Below are 22735 nucleotides of genomic sequence, written 5' to 3'. Positions count from 1 at the left end.
TTCTTCACATCTTATCTACTGTCTAGTTACCACTGTTGGATGCTGATTACCATCAGTTTATACAACTTTGTATTGGTATCTTCTAAATTAACTTCCACTAAATTAAAGCACCCATCATTCAAATTTGCTCATTTAATAAACATCTACAGCCCTTGAGTATGGTGCATAATAGTAACTAAAACTGCACACTTTCTATAATTTTAGCTTTCCAACATTGAACATTCACCAAATTAGATGAGCTCTGCAAGTATCCAAGCAATCACAGGAACAAATAAGATGGTAGAAGACTGAAATCTCCACTAGGAACATATACTATTTCACAATACCAACTCTGATCCTGATCTAAGCAGGCATACAATTTATTGCTCAAGCACCCACCAACTTCGATTAAAATTATTTATCCAAGGTGAATACCACACTCAAATTTTTAGAGAAAGTTGCACCCCATGGACAATAAGTTAACATTTCTAGTACTACTAATACAGCAAGTCACATTCAAATAAATGTGTCTTTGGCAGAATAAATGGCAAACACTGACTCTTTTCACATTCATTTATTAAAAATTTGTGATACATCTTGGGCCACAGGGACAGAAAGAACTGACACAAATCAATGACATTAAAAGAAAACATTACAAATATCATACAAAACAAATTCATCGGCATTAAACACTCAAATATTGCACAGCTAAGTGCTCGTTACCAGAAGATACATCTAACTGTATTCATCTTCTACCACCTCTGCCTCCCCCTCTTCCACCAGCACCTCTACTACCACGGCGACCTCTTGTGTCACGACCACCTCTCTTGCCGCCACTTCTACTACCTTTGAAAGGAATTCCACTGCTAGTTGATTGTGCACTATGGTACTGAGGATACAATGGCTGTGGAGTAAATGCAGCTGCCCCAACAAGACCACGAGTAAGACCAGCTCTGTAAGCCATTTCTTCTCTTTCTAACATGGTTGCTGCTGTTACTGCAGCAGGGCCTCCAGCCAACAGTGGACGGACATTACGCCCTCCCATGCGAGGAGAAAAGGAGGAGTCAATTGCATCCTCAACATCACGGCGGAAATCTGAGTATCGACTCAAGGTCAACTCATCTGAAGAAAAATCAAGCCCACGTCGAGGGTCAGGACCTCTTCTGCCACCATGGTACGCACTTTGTGTTAGCGGTGGGGGCAGATAATCACGTTCCAGCAATGGTGTTGGGCCATACCCATCGTCATACATATCACGAGCACGGAGGGGGCGCCCATAGTCACGAGGATGATCCAATAATCCAGGGGCTGATGGATAAGGTCTTGGTGCCATGCCTCTGGCAACAGGAACAGACCGCATACCACCTCTCATTCCTCCCCTCATACCACGCATTGAAGGGCCACCAATTGGCATCATGCCGGGCATGCCTCCACGCATTCGTCCACCTGTATAAAAGGAATTCTTTTTAAAAAAATAAGGACAGTATCTTAAGTTAATGTCTCAGAAAATGTCCAATTAAGATTTGAATGAAAAACTGTAGAAGAACTCAAAGCTTCAAGTAAATTTCAACCACATGAAGCTCTGCTTATCTTCACTTGCTCTCTGCACCTTACGTACAAAACTAGCTATTTAAAAACAAGTCTTGCCTTGGAAAAGGTGCACATCACATTTAGCAAAATATGCAATTATAGATGCGTACAAACAGGGAAAATAGAAAATCTCACCTCTTCCTCGTCCCATCATGCCAACTTTCAGACCACCACGTCCTGTGCGACCACGCAAAGGTTTACGCACTCCTCTTGGAATAGGATGTTTTGCCTTAGGTAGAGTGGCAGGATCAACTCGTTCCAACAACATTGCCATCTGAGCATGCATAGTATGTGGAACTACGTCCACTGGAATAGTGCGAGTTGGCACAAATGGATGTCCTGTCATACCATTCTTCCCCGCTGGACAACAGAGGTCAAGGAAGTTGCGTATTGGAGCCTTATGATTGGAACACACATAAATAAGCTTCTGCACATTTTCCATCTTCCTTAGTTGTTGCATCACTTTTTGATCTGAAACCCAAAAGATGCATTATTTATAATATGCTTCACAAATATAGACAAGAAACTAACAATGAACACTGAAACCATTCTAAATATTATTGTACTAACTCAATCCAGTTCTTGGAGGATCCAAAATTGGTACAACATGTTTTCCAGTTATTTTGGGTTCCAGAGTAGGTAATGCATCTTCAGCACGGCCAGCAATAAATTCACAATTTGTAATTTCATTGATTTCTGCATTCTTTTTGGCATCCTCAATATTCTGCTCAAGGTATTCTATGCCAAACACCTGTCCACATTTCTGAAAACAAAAATGAAGTGTACAGATTTTTAGATCCATGTAACAAAATTCAAAAGTAAATCAATAATATCCAAACCTGTAATACATTCAAAACCACACCCATTCAACAGCTTTAATTCCAAAGGTATGAATTTTTGTATGAGCAATTTGTTTCAAAGAAATTTCTCTTCACACTCAGTATATTAAGCTCTGGCAACCAGTTATGTTTCTCTTTATTACCTGCACATTTGGTACACTATAAACACCACTTCCACCAATATATTTGGCCAATGGCATTTGTTCTGACAATTATTGAATTCTGCCCCTTCACTAATCAATTACTTTATTCCGGAAATTGATAACCTTCAATTGAGGAAACGCATACACTACATGTCAAGTCTGCAAAATACAGTTGCAATTTTTCAAATAAACATACAAAAGCACATGGGTATCAGCACTTGTGAGTGTAAGGCAAAGATCCAAGTGAGAGACTATCAATATTTTTTTCTTCATAAGTGCTCAAGAAATTGTGGTATAAATTGACAGAACACACATAATGTGCTTTAGTTTGCAGACAAGAAGCAAAATATCCTTATTTAAAGTCAATATACAGATAGATTAAGTTATGAGCTTGATGTGGAAGAAAGTAAGTGGCAGCTGCAATTTAAATTCCACAAGAAAAATAACTTTAGTCTCAAAACTTTTATTTTAGATACAGTCAACTTTTATTCAGAAGGAGTGACAAGACATCTATTTAGCACTGTTCATTTAATCACCGAAGGAAATTCAATGGATGCTTAACATTCCTGACAGTTCCTTTCTCTACAAATAGCTATTACTTTCTCACTAAGTAAAACAAATAACAAAGTCAATACAAAATTAGAATTTTCTTCAGCTATACAATATTCTGTATAAAACTCAGAATCTTAGCAACATTACAATAGTAATTTACAGTACGTACCTTTGCAATGCACAAACCAATGCCACCAGTTCCACAACAAAGGTCCAACACAGTTGTCTCTTCAGTGGGTTCGACAAGTTCTATGATAGCAGAATATAACACCTCTCCACCCTTTGTATTTACTTGGAAGTACGAGGAGGGTGATAAACGAAATGTTAGATCAAGCATTACTTCCTCCAGGTGTGTCTTGCCATAAAGGTGGTCCATATCTGGTAGTGGCACTCCAATTAACCTAAAGAGGAGATACTTTGTTTACTGTTGTTCAGTTAAAGATTCCAGGAACATTTTTTTTTCTCAAATATCTTCTACATTTTACTGTCATGTAAGCAATAGCAGTCTGCATTCCAAACTGCCTTTGTATCTCATTTGCGGACAATTTTCTTCTTATGTTAAATACATAGCTCCAAACATCCTATCCAACCAACTTAATGGCATATATTTATTTTTTATTTGCCCATCTTTAAGCATTTACACTCAATCGATGTCATAAATGTACGATTTACATATTAAGAAATATAACTATTGAGAGGTATCACACAAAGCTAAAGTATACATTTAAAAAGAACATAACAAAGGAATACATTTGATGCAAAGATATCCCATATAACTAAAGTGTGCATTTTAAAGAACGTGCACAATAAAAGAATACATTTCATACATAAGGATTTCTCCACATGTTTAACACTTAAATGTGGAACTACAGAGACAAAAACCTTAGGATGAGGTACAAACAAAGTTGCAAATTGTTTCACAAGTCAGGTCTATTTTTGAAGAGTTTGTAACTGTTAAAGTTTTCTTTTATGTACAAAAGGTAGCTGAATATAAAAAGAGAAGGGACTGTCATTAACTGTAATTCTTTGAAGTATGACCTACATGATATGTTATTTTTGGTAATCCCAAAGTATGACCTACATGATATGTTATTTTTGGTAATCCCAGAGATGCTCCTGATGGCTTTCTTCTGCCAAATAAAAATTTTCCTGGACCATGGAGAATTACCCAATAGAAGAATACCATAGCTAATATGGCAATGAAAGAATGCATAATAGGAATTGATCATCAGGCTTTCAGAAACACAGGTGAGTAATTTTTTTAGTAGATAGATAACCCACGAAAGCTTTAGAGATGTCTGTGTGACTGCCAGGTTAATTTCGTATCTAAGTATATGCCAAGAAGTTTGGTAGAAGTGTACTCAATATCAGCATTGGATAAGCTGAAGGATATATTTACAGTCTTTTCATAGTTAATAGCTAAATCATTTGCTTCGAACGATATATTGGATAATCTTAGAAAATCATTACTTTGCTCCTCCACTTAATGTCCTCCTTTGAATTGATGAAAGTTGTATCATCAGCGTAAAGCTGAGATTTGCATGGCATATTGCTGGGCACGTCATTTATAAATATTATAAACAGTAATGGTCCAGGCACTGATCCTTGGGGAACACCTCTAGTGACATTCATTCAGTAACTGACTTGTGACCGTTGTAGCTTACAGTTTGCTTTCTGTTACTGAGATATAGTTTCCATAGGAAAGGCAGTCCCCTAACACCACATGAATGGTAGACATTAATAGGTAATTTAAATAGTGTGCACATAAACAAGGAACATTATCATTAAATTCATATAGCAATCATGTTGCACAGGATCTGAGTGACATTCTTAAAATGGAAATTTACTCAAAGCACATAAAGTACAGCTTACTGTATATTATGAACTGGTAGGCTTGCAATACAACTCACAAGCAAAAAATATGTTACGTGCTACAGACCATTTATATGCCCTTGTAATCAGTGGTTGTACTCCATTCACCCTTAGTTCAACCCAAATGTAAATAAACACATTGAGGGATTGCACACACTGAGCAATGATACTGAAAGAGCCCACTAATGCTTTATATTCTTTACAGTCCAGTATGTAAAAAATGTTTTTGCCATCTATGTGATTCCCCCATTCCAAACCTCACTGATAAATGCTTCCCCTGTTCAATCTGATGAGTCTATGGGATCTTGTCATGTTAGGAACTGGGAGGAGCTGCTTGTTTATTCAGCTAAAAGCAAAAAATCATTTAAGGTTTTTAAAAATCTGTTCATACTGATTGCACAAATAACTGCTGTATTTTGTATGCATGGGCAGAAAGATTAATAACACAAATGAACAGTCCAAACCCAGCACAAAAAGCAAATAAAGTATTTTAACAGGGACCTGGAAATCTATAACAAAAATCTTATCTTTTGCACCACAAGCACTGCAGACTTCTCCTGGCCAAAAAATATGTTTACTAACATTTCAAGTGAGGCCCACAACCAGTATCAAGTCAGGGATGTTACTAACCAACCAGAAAATATGATTTATCAAAACAATTCCACTAACATACTGTAAGTCAGTGCCCAAAAAGAGTTAGACCCCGAATCAGTGCCCATTTTCTTTGCTGTAGTAAATTACTGTTTGGATGTGTAAATCTACAAAGATGACTTCACATTAACTTACATTTCATTGGGCTGATGAACAAGGGTGAATGAATTTAAGTCTTATAACTTTCACTTCAAAATTTGAAAGTAGGGACATTAACATTTATCTGTAACAGGAAAAACAGCCAGGCAATTCTTCCAAACTACACTATGCTTTGTAACTAAAGGTCATTCTAAGTGTAGTTAATGAAAGATGACGAAGTGATATTGAAATACAGACGAAGCACTTCATTGGGAGATTTTTGCAGATGGAAAATTTAAGAGATACCTGGGGGTCACCATATAAACAACGAAAATTTGACTTGGTAACATAGACCTGCAGTGAGGAAAATGTTTCAATCTTGGTGCACTTAGCCGCAAATGGTTAGGGAATAGCCAAATGAAGAAAGTTGCAACAACTATGTTCAAGAGTGCCAGGGTAAGAAAGATTTCACAAAGGGTGCAGAGGATGGAATCACCTCAATGTGCTTCTGAAAGTACTTAAACTGCCATATCTTAATGATGATGATTTTCCCTAAGATTTGGAAATTAAATTTTCAGTAATTAAGTTACATGTATCTCCAGAAAGGTTCCAGCAATATACACCAAGCCTCTCCAAAGTAACCATGCGATCTTTTCATTGTGATTAGCACAGTTTGAAAGGTACTGAAAGTAGAATAAGCATAAATGCTTTTCCTAATACCACTTTACCTAATCTCATTCAATGTTGGTACAAAATGCCTGTAACAGTGACGACAAATTAATTTCTGAAAATTTAATTGGACATATAAATGTACTCACAAAACAGCAGCTAAAAACGTGTAAAAATTATTAAAGCCTGCAAGCTTTTGGAGCCACTGGATCTTCCTGGCAGAAGGGTTGAAGGGGAAGCAAGAGGATAAAGTAAAAGGATTGGTGAGGCTTAGGAGGAACAGGTAGAATTCTAAATCACCACCCAGAACAGGGGAGACTTACGGGATGGGATGAGAAGCAAAGTTCTTCCCTTCTCATCCTGTCCAGTAAGTCTCCCTGACATGGTTTGGGATGATTTTTCCACAAATTCCCCTTTCAATAAATCTCACCAGTCCTTTTACTTTACCCTCTTCCTTCTCTTCAACCCTTCTGCCAGGAGCCAATGGCCCCAAAAGCTTGCAAACATTAATACAGTGAAACCTCTTTATAACGTTCCTCCATATAATGTTTTCCTCTATGTTACATCCATTTTTTTCGGTCCCGACTAAAAGCCCATATAAACAATCTTAAATTTTCCTCTTTACTATGTTTCCTCTATATTACAATTTCCCCCAGGTAACAGTCATATTTTTGGAACCCTGGTCAATTATTTACCTCTTTATAACATTTAAGTGACTGGATGTAGACACATCGTTTTCCGTTCTGTGGATTCACAGTTTGCACCGGGTCGGAAAGCCTGCGCTCAGCGTGTTTCATATGTCAGCGGCAGAACCCAGTCATGTGACATACATTCTGCTTGCAATCTTTTTGGCGCCATTTCAGTCAATGCTTTGTATTCGTAGTGTTGTGTGAGCTGAGCAGCAAACAGTTCGTGTGTCTAGTGAGTGAGTGAGTGAGTGAGTGAGTGAGTGAGTGTGTGTGTGTGTGTGTGTGTGTGTGTGTGTGTGTGTGTGTTCGATATAATTATTTTAAGCTTTCATCAGTGGACATGAGTGAAAAACAGAAGAACATTTCTCTGGAAGAGCAGGTTTCTGTTATTAAAGTGGAGGCATCTCCTGGTTAGTCGCGTGGAGCTTGCGAAGCAATTTGAACTGGCCCCCTCAACACTATTATGAAAAACAGATCATCCATAATGGAAGGATTTGAGAATTGTGGAAATTTGAAACGTATGCATTTGAAACTATTGACTTACGACACAAAGGAGGAAGTTTTATTAACTTGGTTTCACAAGCACACCTCAGAGAATTTTATGCCAAAATAGGGAGTGCTGCAAGAAAAGTGCTGCTGTTTGTGGATAGATGTGTGGTACATCCACCAAACGTATCTTTTCTGATAAATGTGAAAGTAATTTTCCTGCCACCCAACTGCACCAGCCATCTGCAACCTTTGGACTTGGGAATAATACACACCCTTAAGGTTAAATATAGGACAGTCCTTGTAAAAAAAAGGCCTTGAATTTGATGGACCAAAGAAAAGCGGGAACCCAGCAGAGCTCACAACTGAAGATGAATATTTTACAGGCAGTGAATTTAATTATGGACTCGTGGAGGGAAGTCAGTGCTGAAACTATTAAAAACTGTTTCACAAAAACAGGATTCTGTGAGAATGAGACAACAGCTCTTGTGAAAGATGTTGCAAGTGATTTGCAAGAGTTTCAGGAATTAAAAGGCAGTGATTCTGTCACTTTTGAGGACTGTGTCTGTGGATGACAATGTGGCAACCACAGGAGTACGAAGTATTGAGGAGCTGACTGCAGAGAGAAGCTTGGAGAATAATAGTGGTAGTGAAAGTGACAGTGACAAGAAAGATGACCCTGTGCCCTCATATACTAAAACAGCTGAAGCCCTTGAAACATTCAGGAGATATATGATGACCCATAGACTTGAGGACAGAACAGTAGTTCAACTTGCTCATTTGGAGCAAGAAATGATTGCCATAGAGCCTAGGAGAAATAGAAAACAAACATGCTTGCTTGAATATTTTAAAAAATCATAGGTATGTGATTTTCAGAATGCATAGGTTCCTAGAGTTTTGTGCAAATTTAAGATCCGTTTCATAATTTAATTATTAAAGTAATTTTTTTGTAACTAATTCTTTTTTAATCTGCACCATTTTCTGCATTTTTATGTAATATGTTCAGTATACCATAAACATAATTTTGCTCATATTCTATAATTGGGTCAACTGAAGAACAGGATACCACCTGTCAGAATTTGGACAATGATGTCATATTTTAAGAATCTGTTTTAACTTTTTACAGAACAAACTGGTCCATTTACTTTCACCCATTCACCTACCGGGCCCTATGTTTTAATTACAAAACACTAATCATTTGATACACAGATCATTTGCAATGAATATCACATTATAGTGTTGCAAAAATTTAAAATGTCATCTATGGCACCATTTGTCAAAGCTGATTAGTGGTATCCCGATCTTCAGTAATGCCCTATAATTATTATTTGGAAGCCTTCCTCTTTATAGTGTTTTCCTCTATACAGTGTTCAGAATTTGTGGTCCCTTGAAAAACGTTATATAGAGGTTTCACTGTACATTATGTGTGTTTTCCTGCCACCATTTGACAAGTAGATTTCTTATCTATCCATTTATATTTATTAACTTGTAATACTAAAAGTTATCATGTGAAAAATGCTTCCCTATTCACCTCTTTCACCCCTCCAAGAAGTATTATACAAGCACACACATCCATCATCTTCAGATAATAAGATGTAATAGTGGGATAGTAGATGAAGTTTTTTGTGATGGTTTTGTTATCTGCCCAATTCAAGAAATTTAGACTAGAAATTAAAAACCGATTACCTTTATTAGGTGCAGATCAATAAGCATGATGCAAAAAATTGTTCATCGCAGAAATTAAGATAAACTTCACTTGTTGGCCTGTCTTGGCACACAAGATATAACAAAGGCAGAAGATTATCCCACATACAAGTAGCAATTTTAAACTTATGGATGGGGCTTATTAGATTTTAGACTTTAAGGGACTACGAAACGAAGAAGTTATTTTTAGAAAATGCTAATTTCATTTCCCTAACTGAACTGAACAATGCCCCATATCCTTGTGTGAAGACAATCTTGGCAACAAAAATAAGAGAGAAGTAAAATCAGTATAAACAAAGAACGTGAAAGCCAACATTCCTGAGTAATATATCAAATCTGTACTCTACACACCAGTGATCACGCAGCTTAGTTTTGGCACCTGTACTAAATTTACAATGGACTGTATATATACTGCAAGCTTTGATACAACAGGAAATTACAAACCTAATAAAATAGTAACTGAAGCAGCTACATTAACTGTGCTTCAAACAACTTTCATTGCAGTGACATGTGCCACACAATAATATTCATATTAGATCAGAAAGATGGTTAATATGAACTTACTTCTCAGTGAACTTCTGAAAATACAATGAAGTAACATTGCAAGCTCGTCCCTCTCCGTTGACAAAGTAGTCACGGATGTCATCCTTCATCTTTGTTAGCTCCTCTTCACTAAGTTGTTGGGGATGAGCCACAACAACAATCATCATCTCACCACTGCTTGTCACTCTTACAACAAGGTGTCTCCAATAACCTTGTCGTTGTTCAATACTAAATGGTTCTTTATCTGATTTGCGAATATAATCTTGGAACAGCTGGTATTGTGGGAGGGGTGAAAAAATCCGATTAGGTTTCATTATCCATGTAAGATGCACAAAATTTTAATGAAATTTAATGTAGCAGCAACTACTTTTTAATTTAAATTCTACCATTACTATTACATTTTACTACTTAAAATAGAACTATAGTACCGTTCAGAAGTCACGTTGAAAACAGCTCTGTATCAAAATGAGCATCTTATATTAAACAACCATTCAAAGTGATCTGGTTGCATGCAAAACAATTAATTGTCCCTATGTTTGCAAAATATACACATGCTGCAACTCCAACATGTGGATTTACACAGCAGCTAAGTACTTTTACAAAAGGCGATATTTATGTATTGATCATCACGAGACCAGGAGCGGGCTGTTTCGAGAATACACCCCCACAGCCTGGCTGCTCGGTGATGCTTAAGACTCCTACCTTAACAGCCTCTCTCATTTGGTCAGGCAAATGTTTTAGCGAATCTGCTGGTCCAACCCCCATAGAGCCGTCCTTGTAGTTCTCCAGACGGCACCCCACCGTGCGCTCTTGCGTGTCGGGGTTTAGCCCTAGACCGTGACAGGTGCAAGCAAGCACGTAGCATGTCCATTAGCCGAGCACTGGCACAAGACCGGGCTCAATTTTTGTAAACAAAAAGGAGCCGGTCCTGGACAACTTACTTACAACAAAATGTTCATTTCACATTGGTAAATACATAAAGTCCACATTAGGTGGACCAAATCTCATGATACACATACTGCAATGACACAAAGAAAGATATTTCACATTTCGATTGTCTTAATAATCACAGCAGCCCATTAAAAATGAGCCAACAGGAAAAAAATTTACAATTTCTGAATCAAACTGAAGTTTTCCACACTTCGATATTTGCAATATCTACAAAAAATTTACCGTTAAAACATCAATTGCACACAATATATGATGTTCATACTTCGATTAAAGTGTGCTGATGAGATCAAACAAGAATTTTTAAAACTTGTTTAAATGCAACATACGGATAATTCCCTCTTCAAGTTCAAGTACTGTAAAATTATTGAAGGAATCCTTTAGCTGTAGTATTTGGCTCAAGGAATTCCAAGTATGTATAAAGTTTTGAGTATGAATGGGAGCCACAGACATTACTTGGTAATTAGCTATACTTACCAATACGGAACTCGCATTTGTTTCGGTACGCATCTGTAACAGGTGAAGGACGAATTTCATCTAGTTGAAAGACAAGCCCATCATGCTTCTCCCTCTGTTGTTCAGCCCAGCCTGCCAGCTCTGGGTTGCGCCGGACAATTAGGTCCCCAAGTCTAGTTGCCATTGCCTTCAACTCTTCAGTCTTCTTTTTTAACTGTAAGTGCAAATTATCCTTTTTCTTCATGTTTTTCAAATTGAGGTCACAGCATAAAGGAGCACTTGGTTTAATGTGACTGGCGATATTTAAGACTGAGCACAAGCACCATACAGACAAAAACAGATGGAAATTTGTGACAGCTCCTAAAGGACAACCCTTACATTTAAAAGGTACAAGGGTATTTCAGTAACGAAAAAAATGATTTAGAAAAAACTATTTTTCACAAAAGGAGACTTGATGCTTACAAATCCCCAACAATATCAATACACTTGTCTCAGACAACTATTTTCTATACTTTATGCAAAGAAGTGGTGTTTGAGCAAATTCTTTGACCTCATTGTTGAACTTTTCTCCACATAATGCCTCCTCAGGGAATAAAGCATATGTCAATCTTTTTTGAAAAGGGTCACCTTACATGTCAGATTTTTCTTAAGCCTGCACTGGCTTGTCTCCTTGTGCCATTGCATCAGTTCTTTTAGACACTTTGCACTTGTTTGTGTAATGAAGCTTGTTAGAGAAAACATTATGAACAGTGATAGCAATTACTTCAAGTTTTACCATGTGTGTTTCTTCATGAATAATTAAGTGAACGTAGGTTTCAAGTGAAGGAGTTGACATTTTAACTGGCAAGCTCATCTGTCACTAGTTCGACTGAAGTGTTCTACCCACTTGGAAATATCAATAGTTCACACAGTATACTAAATTATCTGACAACAGCTTTTCTCCAGTTTTTCGAATCAGAAAACAAAACCCAATCACAGAATGATACTCAACTCATAGAAAAACTTACAGTAGACATCGTTCAATGCAATATAGACATTATAAATAAAACCAATTTTATCCTTCACCCCTTCCTAGTTCATCCCAGTAACACCAATCACAAAACCACTACAAACTCATTTCATCAGTTTGTCTAATTACTAAACATCTCTTACAGTTAAGCAATTTTTCCACATTCAAACTTTTTAGCAGATTACAACTGTTCTGCACTGGGGCTCAAACTTGGACCTTTCATAAGCAAGAGCATAAACAATGATCTGGCCTCACACCTTCACCTCTGCAAGATCCTCTTCTCCCTCTCATCAACTTTTAATTGTAAACACACAGAGACATACCACCACCACCACCACCACCACCAGCAGCAGCTTTTAGAGGACAGCTGCTGTTTCCATAAACACGGGACAAAACCTCCCCAACATGCACATGCATGACCCCTCATTGAGAGATATTCAAATTAAGAAAATTAATTTTGAGCATCCTCAGTAAGACTTATCATTCAAATAATGACAATTTTGATTTAATTATAATCCATTTCAAAAAATTGACAGTTATACAGTAATATTTCCTACTTCTTACAGTTGAGTTACTGTAAACGACACAGCAATCTCAAATATGGACTACCCTAAAGCCAGAAAAAATACCACTTCCACATTACAAAGTGAAGTTGTATCTTAGATATTTAAATTGTGTAGAATAAAGAGGCAGTAACTTTTTTAGAGGTGTAAAGTTTTACCAAGGTCTAAAAGTTTATTATTTTAATTACTACTTTGAAGGTTTTAGTTTATCATCCTAGAATGCATTCACAATCTCTTACCCATCAACTGCCTCTGATTTTTATCCACATGAACATAATTCCACATGTGGTCTTTTCTTGTGCACAACTGGGTAATAGTATTTGAATTAATTTTTAATACTGAGGGGAAGAATTGAATAAAATATCACCTTGTGCTAGGTTAGGATACTGGAAAATGGATACGGTGTACATCAAAAGAAGGAAAGAAATCCACCAAGATGGAAACTGAAGCTACATGTGAGACTGCAACACAAGTGTCAGATACAGGTATAACTGGATCCAATCTACCACCACTGCCATCTGATTCAACCGAATACTTACCACCATTCAACTGTGATACTTAGTTTTCTTAGTGGTGGGAGAGAGAAGAAATCCTGCGAAGCATTACACTAAATGCCTCCTCTGACAACTACTTAGAACATCCCACTCATCTTACCAAGAACATCCCACTCATAAAAGAATTAAACTGGACCAAATCACAAGATCACATGACGAATTACACACAAACTGGCATCAGTGACGCTGAAGTAGGTTGGTTGGTTGGTTGGTTTGGGGGATGAAAGGGACCAGACTGCCATGGTCATCGGTCCCTTTTTCCAAAGACAAAGAACACCCACAGAGAATAAAAAAAAAAAAGAGAAACAGAAGAGATCACAGACGATACAGAACAAGAGAGACGGAGACAAGGACAAGACAAAACGAACTAAAACCACACAGAGTGTGACGGTGGTTGGCCGACCATAGAAATAAATAAGGAAAAGCCAACCACTTAGAAACACATTAAAAAACCAGTGGAAAATCATAGGCCAAAGGCCAGAGTCAACACAAAACAATAAAATAAAACAGAAACACTCAGAGTAAATGATAAAATCCCCCTGCCCGAAGAAAACGTAAAACTAAGTCAGCCATAGTGGAGTCGTCTGTTAAAAGGGCAGGGAGCGTAGCAGGCAGCGCAAATGTCTGCCTGACCACTGCTAAAAGGGGGCAGGCCAGCAAAATGTGGGCCACTGTCAAAGCTGCCCCACAGCGACAGAGAGGAGGGTCCTCCCGGCGCAGTAAATAACTGTGTGTCAGCCGGGAGTGGCCAATGCGGAGCCGGCAAAGAACTACTGAGTCCCTGCGAGTGGCTCGCAGGGATGACCGCCACACAGCCGTCGTCTCCTTGACAGCACGGAGTTTATTGCGCATTGGCAGATCGCGCCATTCATCGTCCCATAGCGCCAAGATTTTGCGGCGGAAGACTGCCCGCAAATCAGTCTCTGGTAGGCCAACGTCCAGAGATGGCTGACTGGTGGCCTCTTTCGCCAGGCGGTCAACATGTTCGTTACCCGGGATACCGACATGACCGGGGGTCCACACAAAGACCACAGAGCGGCCGCAACAGGCGAGAGTATGCAGAGACTCGTGGATAGCCATTACCAAACGAGGGAAACACTGGTCGAGAGCTCGTAAACCGCTCAGGGAATCGCTACAGATAACGAAGGACTCGCCTGAGCAGGAGCGGATATACTCTAGGGCACGAAAGATGGCGACCAGTTCAGCAGTGTAAACGCTGCAGCCATCCGGCAAGGAACGTTGTTCGGAAAGGTCCCCCTAGAGTGAGCGCATATCCGACACGACCAGCAACCATCGAACCGTCAGTGTAAACAACACCAGAGCCCTGATACGTGGCCAGGATAGAATAAAAGCGGCGGCGGAAGGCCTCTGGAGGGACTGAGTCCTTAGGGCCCTGTGCCAAGTCGAGCCGAAGGCTAGGGCGACGAACACACCATGGGGGTGTATGCAAAGTAGCCCGGAAAGGAGGTGGAACAGTGAAACCCTGGAGCCCAGAGAGAAGCTCCTTGACGCGGACCGCTATTGTACAACCAGACCGGGGCCGACGTTCTGGCATACGGACGACCGACCGCGGGAACAGGAGACGATAGTTTGGATGCCCGGGCGAGCTTAGAACATGGGCAGCATAAGCGGCCAGCAAACGTTGGCGTCGGAACTGCAGCGGAGGTACACCTGCCTCCACTAGTACGCTGTCCACAGGAATGGTGCGGAAAGCACCAGTGGCAAGGCGTATCCCGCTGTGGAGAATCGGGTCCAGCACCCGTAACGCAGATGGGGATGCTGAGCCATAAGCCAGGCTCCCATAATCCAGACGGGACTGGATTAACGCCTGGTAGAGCCGCAACAGTGTAGAGCGGTCGGCGCCCCAGTGGGTGTTGCTCAAGCATCGCAGAGCGTTTAGATGCCGCCAACACGTCTGTTTCAGCTGCCGGATATGAGGCAGCCAAGTCAACCGGGCATCGAAAACCACCCCCAAAAACCTGTGGGTCTTCACCACAGCAAGGAGTTCGTCGGCAAGATAAAGCCGCGGCTCAGGATGGACTGTTCGGCACCGGCAGAAATGCATAACGCAGGTCTTGGCTGCCGAAAACTGAAACCCATGCGCTACAGCCCAAGACTGCGCCTTACGGATAGCGCCCTGTAGCTGACGTTCAACAGCTGCAATGCCAGTAGAGCTGTAATAAAGGCAGAAGTCGTCAGCATACAGGGAAGCGGAGACAGAATTTCCCACGGCCGCAGCAAGCCCGTTAATGGCTATTAAAAACAGACAGACACTTAAAACAGAGCCCTGTGGCACACCGTTCTCCTGGACGTGGGAGGAACTATACGAGGCCGCGACTTGCACGCGGAAGGTACGACACGACAGAAAATTGCGGATAAAAATCGGCAGAGGACCCCGAAGACCCCATCCATGGAGCATAGAAAGAATGTGATGACGCCACGTCGTATCGTACGCCTTCCGCATGTCGAAAAAGACAGCGACCAGGTGCTGACGGCGGGAAAAGGCAGTACGGATGGCCGACTCCAGGCTCACCAGATTGTCGGCGGCGGAGCGGCCTTTACGGAACCCACCCTGAGATGGAGCCAGAAGGCCTCGAGACTCCAGTACCCAATGCAAGCGCCGGCTCACCATCCGTTCAAGCAACTTGCAAAGAACGTTGGTGAGGCTAATGGGACGGTAGCTGTCCACCTCCAGAGGGTGCTTTCCAGGTTTCAAAACGGGGATGACAATGCCTTCCCGCCATTGCGACGGAAACTCCCCCTCGACCCAAAGACGGTTGTAAAGATCGAGAAGGCGCCGCTGGCAGTCCACTGAAAGGTGTTTCAGCATCTGACAGTGGATGCCATCTGGCCCAGGAGCGGTATCAGGGCAAGCAGCGAGGGCACTGCGAAATTCCCACTCACTAAATGGAGCATTGTAAGATTCTGGGTGGTTGGTGCGAAACGAAAGGCTCCGACGTTCCATCCGCTCTTTAATGGAGCGGAAGGCCTGGGGGTAATTCGCAGAAGCGGAACTCATAGCAAAATGCTCTGCTAAGCGATTGGCAATGACGTCGGAGTCAGTACAAACTGCTCCATTCAGTGAGAGCGCAGGGACGCTGGCAGGTGGCCGATAGCCGTAGACGCGTCGAATCTTGGCCCAGACCTGCGAGGGAGTGACATGGAGGCCAATGGTGGACACATACCGCTCCCAGCACTCCTTCTTGCCTTGGCGGATAAGGAGGCGGGCCCGCGCACGCAGCCGTTTGAAGGCGATAAGGTGGTCGAGGGAGGGGTGTCGCTTGTGACGCTGGAGCGCCCGCCGGCGATCTTTAATCGCTTCAGCGATCTCAGGCGACCACCAAGGCACAGCCTTCCGCCGAGGGGACCCACAGGAATGGGGAATGGCAGATTCGGCGGCAGTAACGATGCCGGTGGTGACCGATTGAACCACCGCATCAATGTCATCGGTAGAGAGAGGCGCAAAAGCGGCAGTGGAGGAGAACAAGTCCCAGTCAGCCTTATTCATAGCCCATCTGCTAGGGCGCCCAGAAGAGTGGCGCTGTGGTAGTGACAAAAAGATCGGAAAATGGTCACTACCACACAGGTCGTCATGCACACTCCATTGGACAGACGGTAAGAGGCTATGGCTACAGATTGAAAGGTCAATGGCGGAGTAGGTGCCATGCGCCACACTGAAGTGTGTGAAGGCACCATCATTTAACAGCGAGAGATCGAGCTGCGACAATAAATGCTCAATGATGGCGCCTCGACCTGTTGCCACTGACCCACCCCACAGAGGGTTATGAGCGTTGAAGTCGCCCAATAGCAAGAAAGGTGGCGGCAATTGGGCGACCAGGGCAGCCAGGACATGCTGCGAGACATCACCATCTGGTGGAATGTAAAGACTGCAGACGGTAACAGCCTGTGGCGTCCACACGCGTACAGCGACAGCCTCTAAAGGCGTCTGGAGAGGGACAGACTCGCTGTGCAGAGTGTGAAGGACATAAATGCAGACGCCACCAGACACCCTTTCATAAGCTGCTCGGTTCTTGTAATAACCCCGATAGCCACGGAGGGCGGGGGTTCGCATCGCCGGAAACCAAGTTTGCTGGAGAGCAATGCAGAAGAAAGGGCGAAGGCTGAGAAGTTGGCGGAGCTCAGCTAAATGGTGGAAAAAACCGCCGCAGTTCCACTGGAGGATGGTATTGTCCATGGCTGAGAAAGGCGTGAAAGGACTGGGAAGGCAACTTACGCCGCTTGTTCACTCACTGCCACCGATTCAGTACCCGGACGAGAGGCATCCATGGCGTCTGAGGGACCAGCGAGATCAAGGTCCTCAGCGGACGCTAGAATCTCGACTTCATCCTCAAACGCAGAGCGCGAAAGGTGCGGTGGGGTTGGTGCCACCGCAAGTTCTTTAGCCTTAGAGGTCTTTCTCTTGGACTTCTCTCGCTGAACCTTGGGTTTCACCGGCTGGGAAGGCTTCACCGATTCAGTCTCCGGGACAGAGGAGGATCGTGAAGCCCTACGCCCGGCTGCTGGTGAGGACTTATGCCACTGGTGGCCGTCATCCTTCCCGCTGGGGGAACCCTGGGAAGGGAGCGTCCCAAGGGAACTCTTACGGGCGAGAGTAGCCGAAGAAGTTAGGCGCTTCTCCGGCTGAGAAGCGGGGACGGACGTCCCCGACGGGTGGGAGGAGGTTGCTCCTGAGGTAGGTGGTGCAGGAGCAACCGGTTGGGGAGAGCCCCCCAAGGGCAAGGGGGCAGAAGGAGTCGTACTGCTTATCGAGCTGGCTGGAAGTCTCGCAACTGATGGAGCTAGCACAGTTGTTGTAGCAGCTGCATACGAAGATGTCATTCTCACAGGATGGAGTCTGTCATATTTCCGTTTGGCCTCAGTATAGGTCAGCCGGTCCAGGGTCTTATATTCCATGATTTTGCGCTCTTTCTGAAAGACTGTGCAGTCAGGTGAGCAAGGTGAATGGTGCTCCCCGCAGTTGACGCAGATGGGAGGCGGGGCACATGGAGTATCGGGATGAGACGGGCGTCCGCAATCTCGACATGTGAGGCTGGAAGTGCAGCGGGAAGACATATGGCCGAACTTCCAGCACTTGAAGCACCGCATCGGGGGAGGGATATAGGGCTTGACGTCACATCGGTAGACCATCACCTTGACCTTTTCCGGTAACGTATCACCCTCGAAGGCCAAGATGAAGGCACCGGTAGCAACCTGATTGTCCCTCGGACCCCGATGAACGCGCCGGACGAAATGAACACCTCTACGTTCTAAGTTGGCGCGCAGCTCGTCATCAGACTGCAAAAGGAGATCCCTATGGAAAATAACACCCTGGACCATATTTAAACTCTTATGTGGCGTAATAGAAACGTTAACATCCCCCAACTTGTCACAAGCAAGTAACCTGCGGGACTGGGCGGAGGATGCCGTTTGTATCAGTACTGACCCAGAGCGCATTTTAGACAAGCCCTCCACCTCCCCAAACTTGTCCTCTAAATGCTCTACAAAGAACTGAGGCTTCACGGACATAAAAGATGCCCCGTCAGCTCTGGTACAGACGAGATACCGGGGCGAGTATCTTTCGCTCTCATTCATAGCCCTTCGTTCCTCCCATGGTGTGGCCAGGGAGGGGAACGATTTGGGGTCATACACATTAGCCTTGAATTGAGCCTTGGAACGCTTAGAGACTGCTGACGGCTGGCCGCCAGCAAGAGATGATGTACCACGCTTCATTGCGGGTCATCCGCCCTGATGCCACCTACTCCGACCAAGGGCCCTCCCCACGGGCGCCACCCAGCCACAGCAAAGGCCACCTGGCAGGATGGCCATTGCCGGGAGTCCCGATGCCCCAGGGAGATGGGCATCTACTCCTTGGCATACGTGGGGAGTGAACGGCGCAGGCATCAGTAGAGCGATCCCTGTGTTGTCAGGGGGCTACAACCAAGAGGGTGCATGGCGACCCCACCACAACGGACTGGCTACCGTGCTGGATCTTAGGTGCAAAAATGGCCAAGGTCGTCGTCACAGTTAAAAGAAACACTGCAGAGTGCAGCGTGGTAATCGCCCATGAGATCGAAAACGAGCGGGACACCATCGCAACGACGAGAAAGACGGCAATAGGTCTAATTGCACGAAGGATACAGTGCACCATGTAAGGTGCCCTTCCCCAATTGGCTCGCTCTTCGGAATAATTTGGATAGATGGAGGTCAAACCCGAGAGGGGACCATCACATAAGGCCGAAACGTTTGAGACTCCTTTTAGTCGCCTCTTACGACAGGCAGGAATACCGCGGGCCTATTCTAACCCCCGAACCCGCAGGGGGAGACGCTGAAGTAGTTGTAACAACAACGATTAACACAGTAAAGAAGAACAAATATGAAGAAATATTTACATGTTCATTAAATTACACAAACATCAGCAATAAGGTCAAGTGGCACCAAAGTTTAGTGTCCAGCTACAGATGGGACAGGAACTGAAATTCAGGGTAACAAAACAGAAGAAATGCTTGGCTCTGTTTTCAAATGACCATTTACAAACCATGGAAAACCTAGTAGTATTGCCCTATTTAATTATCTACAACTACGAAGATAAGTGAAACAGGTATTAGTGCCAGTGGCATAGACAAATAGCTGAAGCATTTACAACTAAAAGCTCAGGGACAGAGAAATGGAGATTTGTGACTAGTTTTGAGTATTCCTGTGGGGGAAGGGGCAGGGCAGGGCAGGAAAGAGTGATCAGACCCTTGGTCAAGTTGTATACAAATGACACAGCAGACAATACTAACCTCAGGTTTCCATGGATGATGCAGTTTAACTGTGCACATTATCAGATCTTGTTAAGATTTCAAAATAATGCCAAAACAGGCAACTCACTCATTTTGACTGCCATGCAAGGGATAGGATGCAAGCAGCACTAGCACTATTAATAGCACTCCCACACTTCAGCAGAAGTGGAACTCACACAAGGCACTAAAAATTACTCAAACACTGTTCATACAACTGAAATTGTAGAACATTGAAGTGCAACAAAGTGACACAGCAAACAACTATGGCTAATTGAAACAGTATTAACTGCAAACAACCAACGCTAATTGAAACAGTATATTAGCTAGCTGAAGTTGGCTAAAGCACAAAATGAATGATTACAAGCTGAAGCAATCTGACTTACAACTCAGGACTAGAGAGTGCTCTGCCAACTGCAATTAGAACACACTGTACCTCATGACTACACTATCAATTCAAATAGCGAGGTTTAGAGATATGAAATTAATGACCACAGTCTCAATTCTATGTAAAGCAGTTGCCAGACTGCTTCACTGGTAGAATACTAGTGTGCACCTGCACACATGCGACCCTTTCTGGAATAGTGCAAGTGTGTGGGACTGTATCGAATAGGATGAACAGGGGATAGCAAACATATACAGTGAAACTTATACACAATGTTTTTAAAGGCACTACGAATTTGGAACACTGTATGGAGGAAAACACTTTAAAGAGGAAGACTTCCCGTTGAGAATTATAAAAGTAGCCTAATTCTACAGACAATTCACTACAGAAAACCACAACAAATGGTAAAGATTAAATAAATTCCAGAATGAGATTTTCACTCTGCAGTGGGGGCAAAGGTCCCGAGTTCGAGTCTCGGTCAGGCACACAGTTTTAAACTGCCAAGAAGTTTCATATCAGCGCACACTCCGCTGCAGAGTGAAAATCTCATTCTGGAAACATCCCCCAGGCTAGCCATGTCTCCTCAGTATCCTTTCTTTCAGGAGTGCTAGTTCTGCAAGGTTTGCAGGAGAGCTTCTGCAAAGTTTGGAAGGTAGGAGGCGAGACACTGGCAGAAGTAAAGCTGTGAGGACCGGGCATGAGTCGTGCTTCGGTAGCTCAGATGGTAGAGCACTTGCCCATGAAAGGCAAAGGTCCCGAGTTCGAGTCTCGGTCGGGCACACAGTTTTAATTTGCCAGGAAATTTCATTAAATAAATTGCTGCAAACAATTGCTTTAATAATGAAGTTGTAAAATACAACTTCAAAATCTCACAAATATCTATTTATTGGCACACTATCTGCAAAGCAATCAAAAACTAGTAAAAAACTAAGCACCACATACAAAATGCTGTATAAACATATATTTAAGGTCTGTGAGGTTGTGTGTGCTACTGCAGCTTTTTAAATGTTTCTATGCTCCACACTGATCCTTATACCTTAGGTGAGTACCTGCCTTTCCATTATACTACATATTGTTCCATCCCAGAATTTCCATTATTGTTACAAATTTAGATAAAATATCCCTGAGCAAACAAGTGTCATCATATAAAAAACTGTTGAGCCATAATTCAGAACAATAGCATAATTCTGTGCTACCTATGTAAGAGAACAACTACTTTAAAAAATAGGAGCATTGAGTTCTCACTTGTCAGAAATTCTTAATTCAAATGAACAACTTCACAAAAAAAACCACTAAAGAGCATGTGCAGATTGATTCGCACCAGGAATATGCCACGTGCATTAATTGGTCAATGTGAAAAAGAGCGCAGTTCCAAACATGAACACTGTGTGCACCTCAGGTGTACCGTGTAATAGGGGTACAACGTTAACACACTGTACAGATGTGCATATGGGCTTTTTGTTGGAAGCAGAAAAGATGGACATAACAGAAGAAAATACATCGACAAATGTTATAAAGAGGTTTCACTTTAAGACAGGCAAACCATCCCATAATAGCCTACTTAGAAAATTTCTAGACTAAGAACACAGTGTAACACCCTGCAAATCAATCCCACTGATCTAGGAGAGAAGCTCAGGCTAGTAACAGCCCATACAGAAGCTTTACTTGTGCTCCCTATATGAATGGAATGGGAAAAACTTTCAAACCAGTTTACAGAGTAGATATGGATTGGCAATAGTGCAAGGTGGGAAATTACACCATGAGGAAGTTAACCAACTTTCCACATGCATGCATGGAAAGTAAGTGGTGTTTCAAACTCGTGCAGGAATCAAACTTTCATCTGACCTGCTGAACAGAGAATTTAAAAGCATTTTGATAGCACTTTGTCTACTTGCCCTTTAACCGAACTTGAAACTAGCTATGCCACAAACCAGCACCTCTAATTTCGTATTCACATTCTCTGGTTTTACAAACTCTTCAGTATCAACCGGTCAGATCTCATTTTGTACTACAGACCACCCTACCAACTCCTATATGCAAAAGCAATATTGTCAGTATTAAATTCTGTTTGCACATCATGTAAGTCGTCAAATGCCACATCATTATGCCATGGGACAAAACTTACACCTGGTATCAATAGGTTCAGCTGACTCCATTCCTGAAAAGAACTATAGTAACAAATCATAAGACCCCTCTTGGTGACAATTTTGGAAAGTGAGAGGAAGATCCCACTTCCCATTTCAGCA

The 22735-nt window shown here is 42.4% G+C and overlaps 1 protein-coding gene across 1 annotated transcript in view; it reads right to left on the bottom strand.

Annotated features, from left to right (window-relative positions):
* Positions 1-538: 538 nt before the first annotated feature.
* Positions 539-22735, bottom strand: part of LOC124595427 (tRNA (uracil-5-)-methyltransferase homolog A-like) — a 31241-nt gene continuing 9044 nt past the window's right edge. Inside the window, exons 5-11 of the mRNA XM_047134170.1 lie at positions 11221-11413; positions 10498-10625; positions 9817-10067; positions 3273-3504; positions 2140-2332; positions 1705-2040; positions 539-1425 (exon numbers count right to left, since the gene is read on the bottom strand). Coding sequence (XP_046990126.1) covers positions 725-1425; positions 1705-2040; positions 2140-2332; positions 3273-3504; positions 9817-10067; positions 10498-10625; positions 11221-11413 — 2034 coding nt within the window. The 3' untranslated portion in view covers positions 539-724. The remainder of the gene's footprint in view (positions 1426-1704; positions 2041-2139; positions 2333-3272; positions 3505-9816; positions 10068-10497; positions 10626-11220; positions 11414-22735) is intronic.

This window comes from Schistocerca americana, chromosome 1 (assembly GCF_021461395.2).
Source record: "Schistocerca americana isolate TAMUIC-IGC-003095 chromosome 1, iqSchAmer2.1, whole genome shotgun sequence".
In the NCBI taxonomy this organism is placed as follows: domain Eukaryota; kingdom Metazoa; phylum Arthropoda; class Insecta; order Orthoptera; family Acrididae; genus Schistocerca; species Schistocerca americana.
This window is presented reverse-complemented; position numbering and strand designations above follow the sequence as displayed.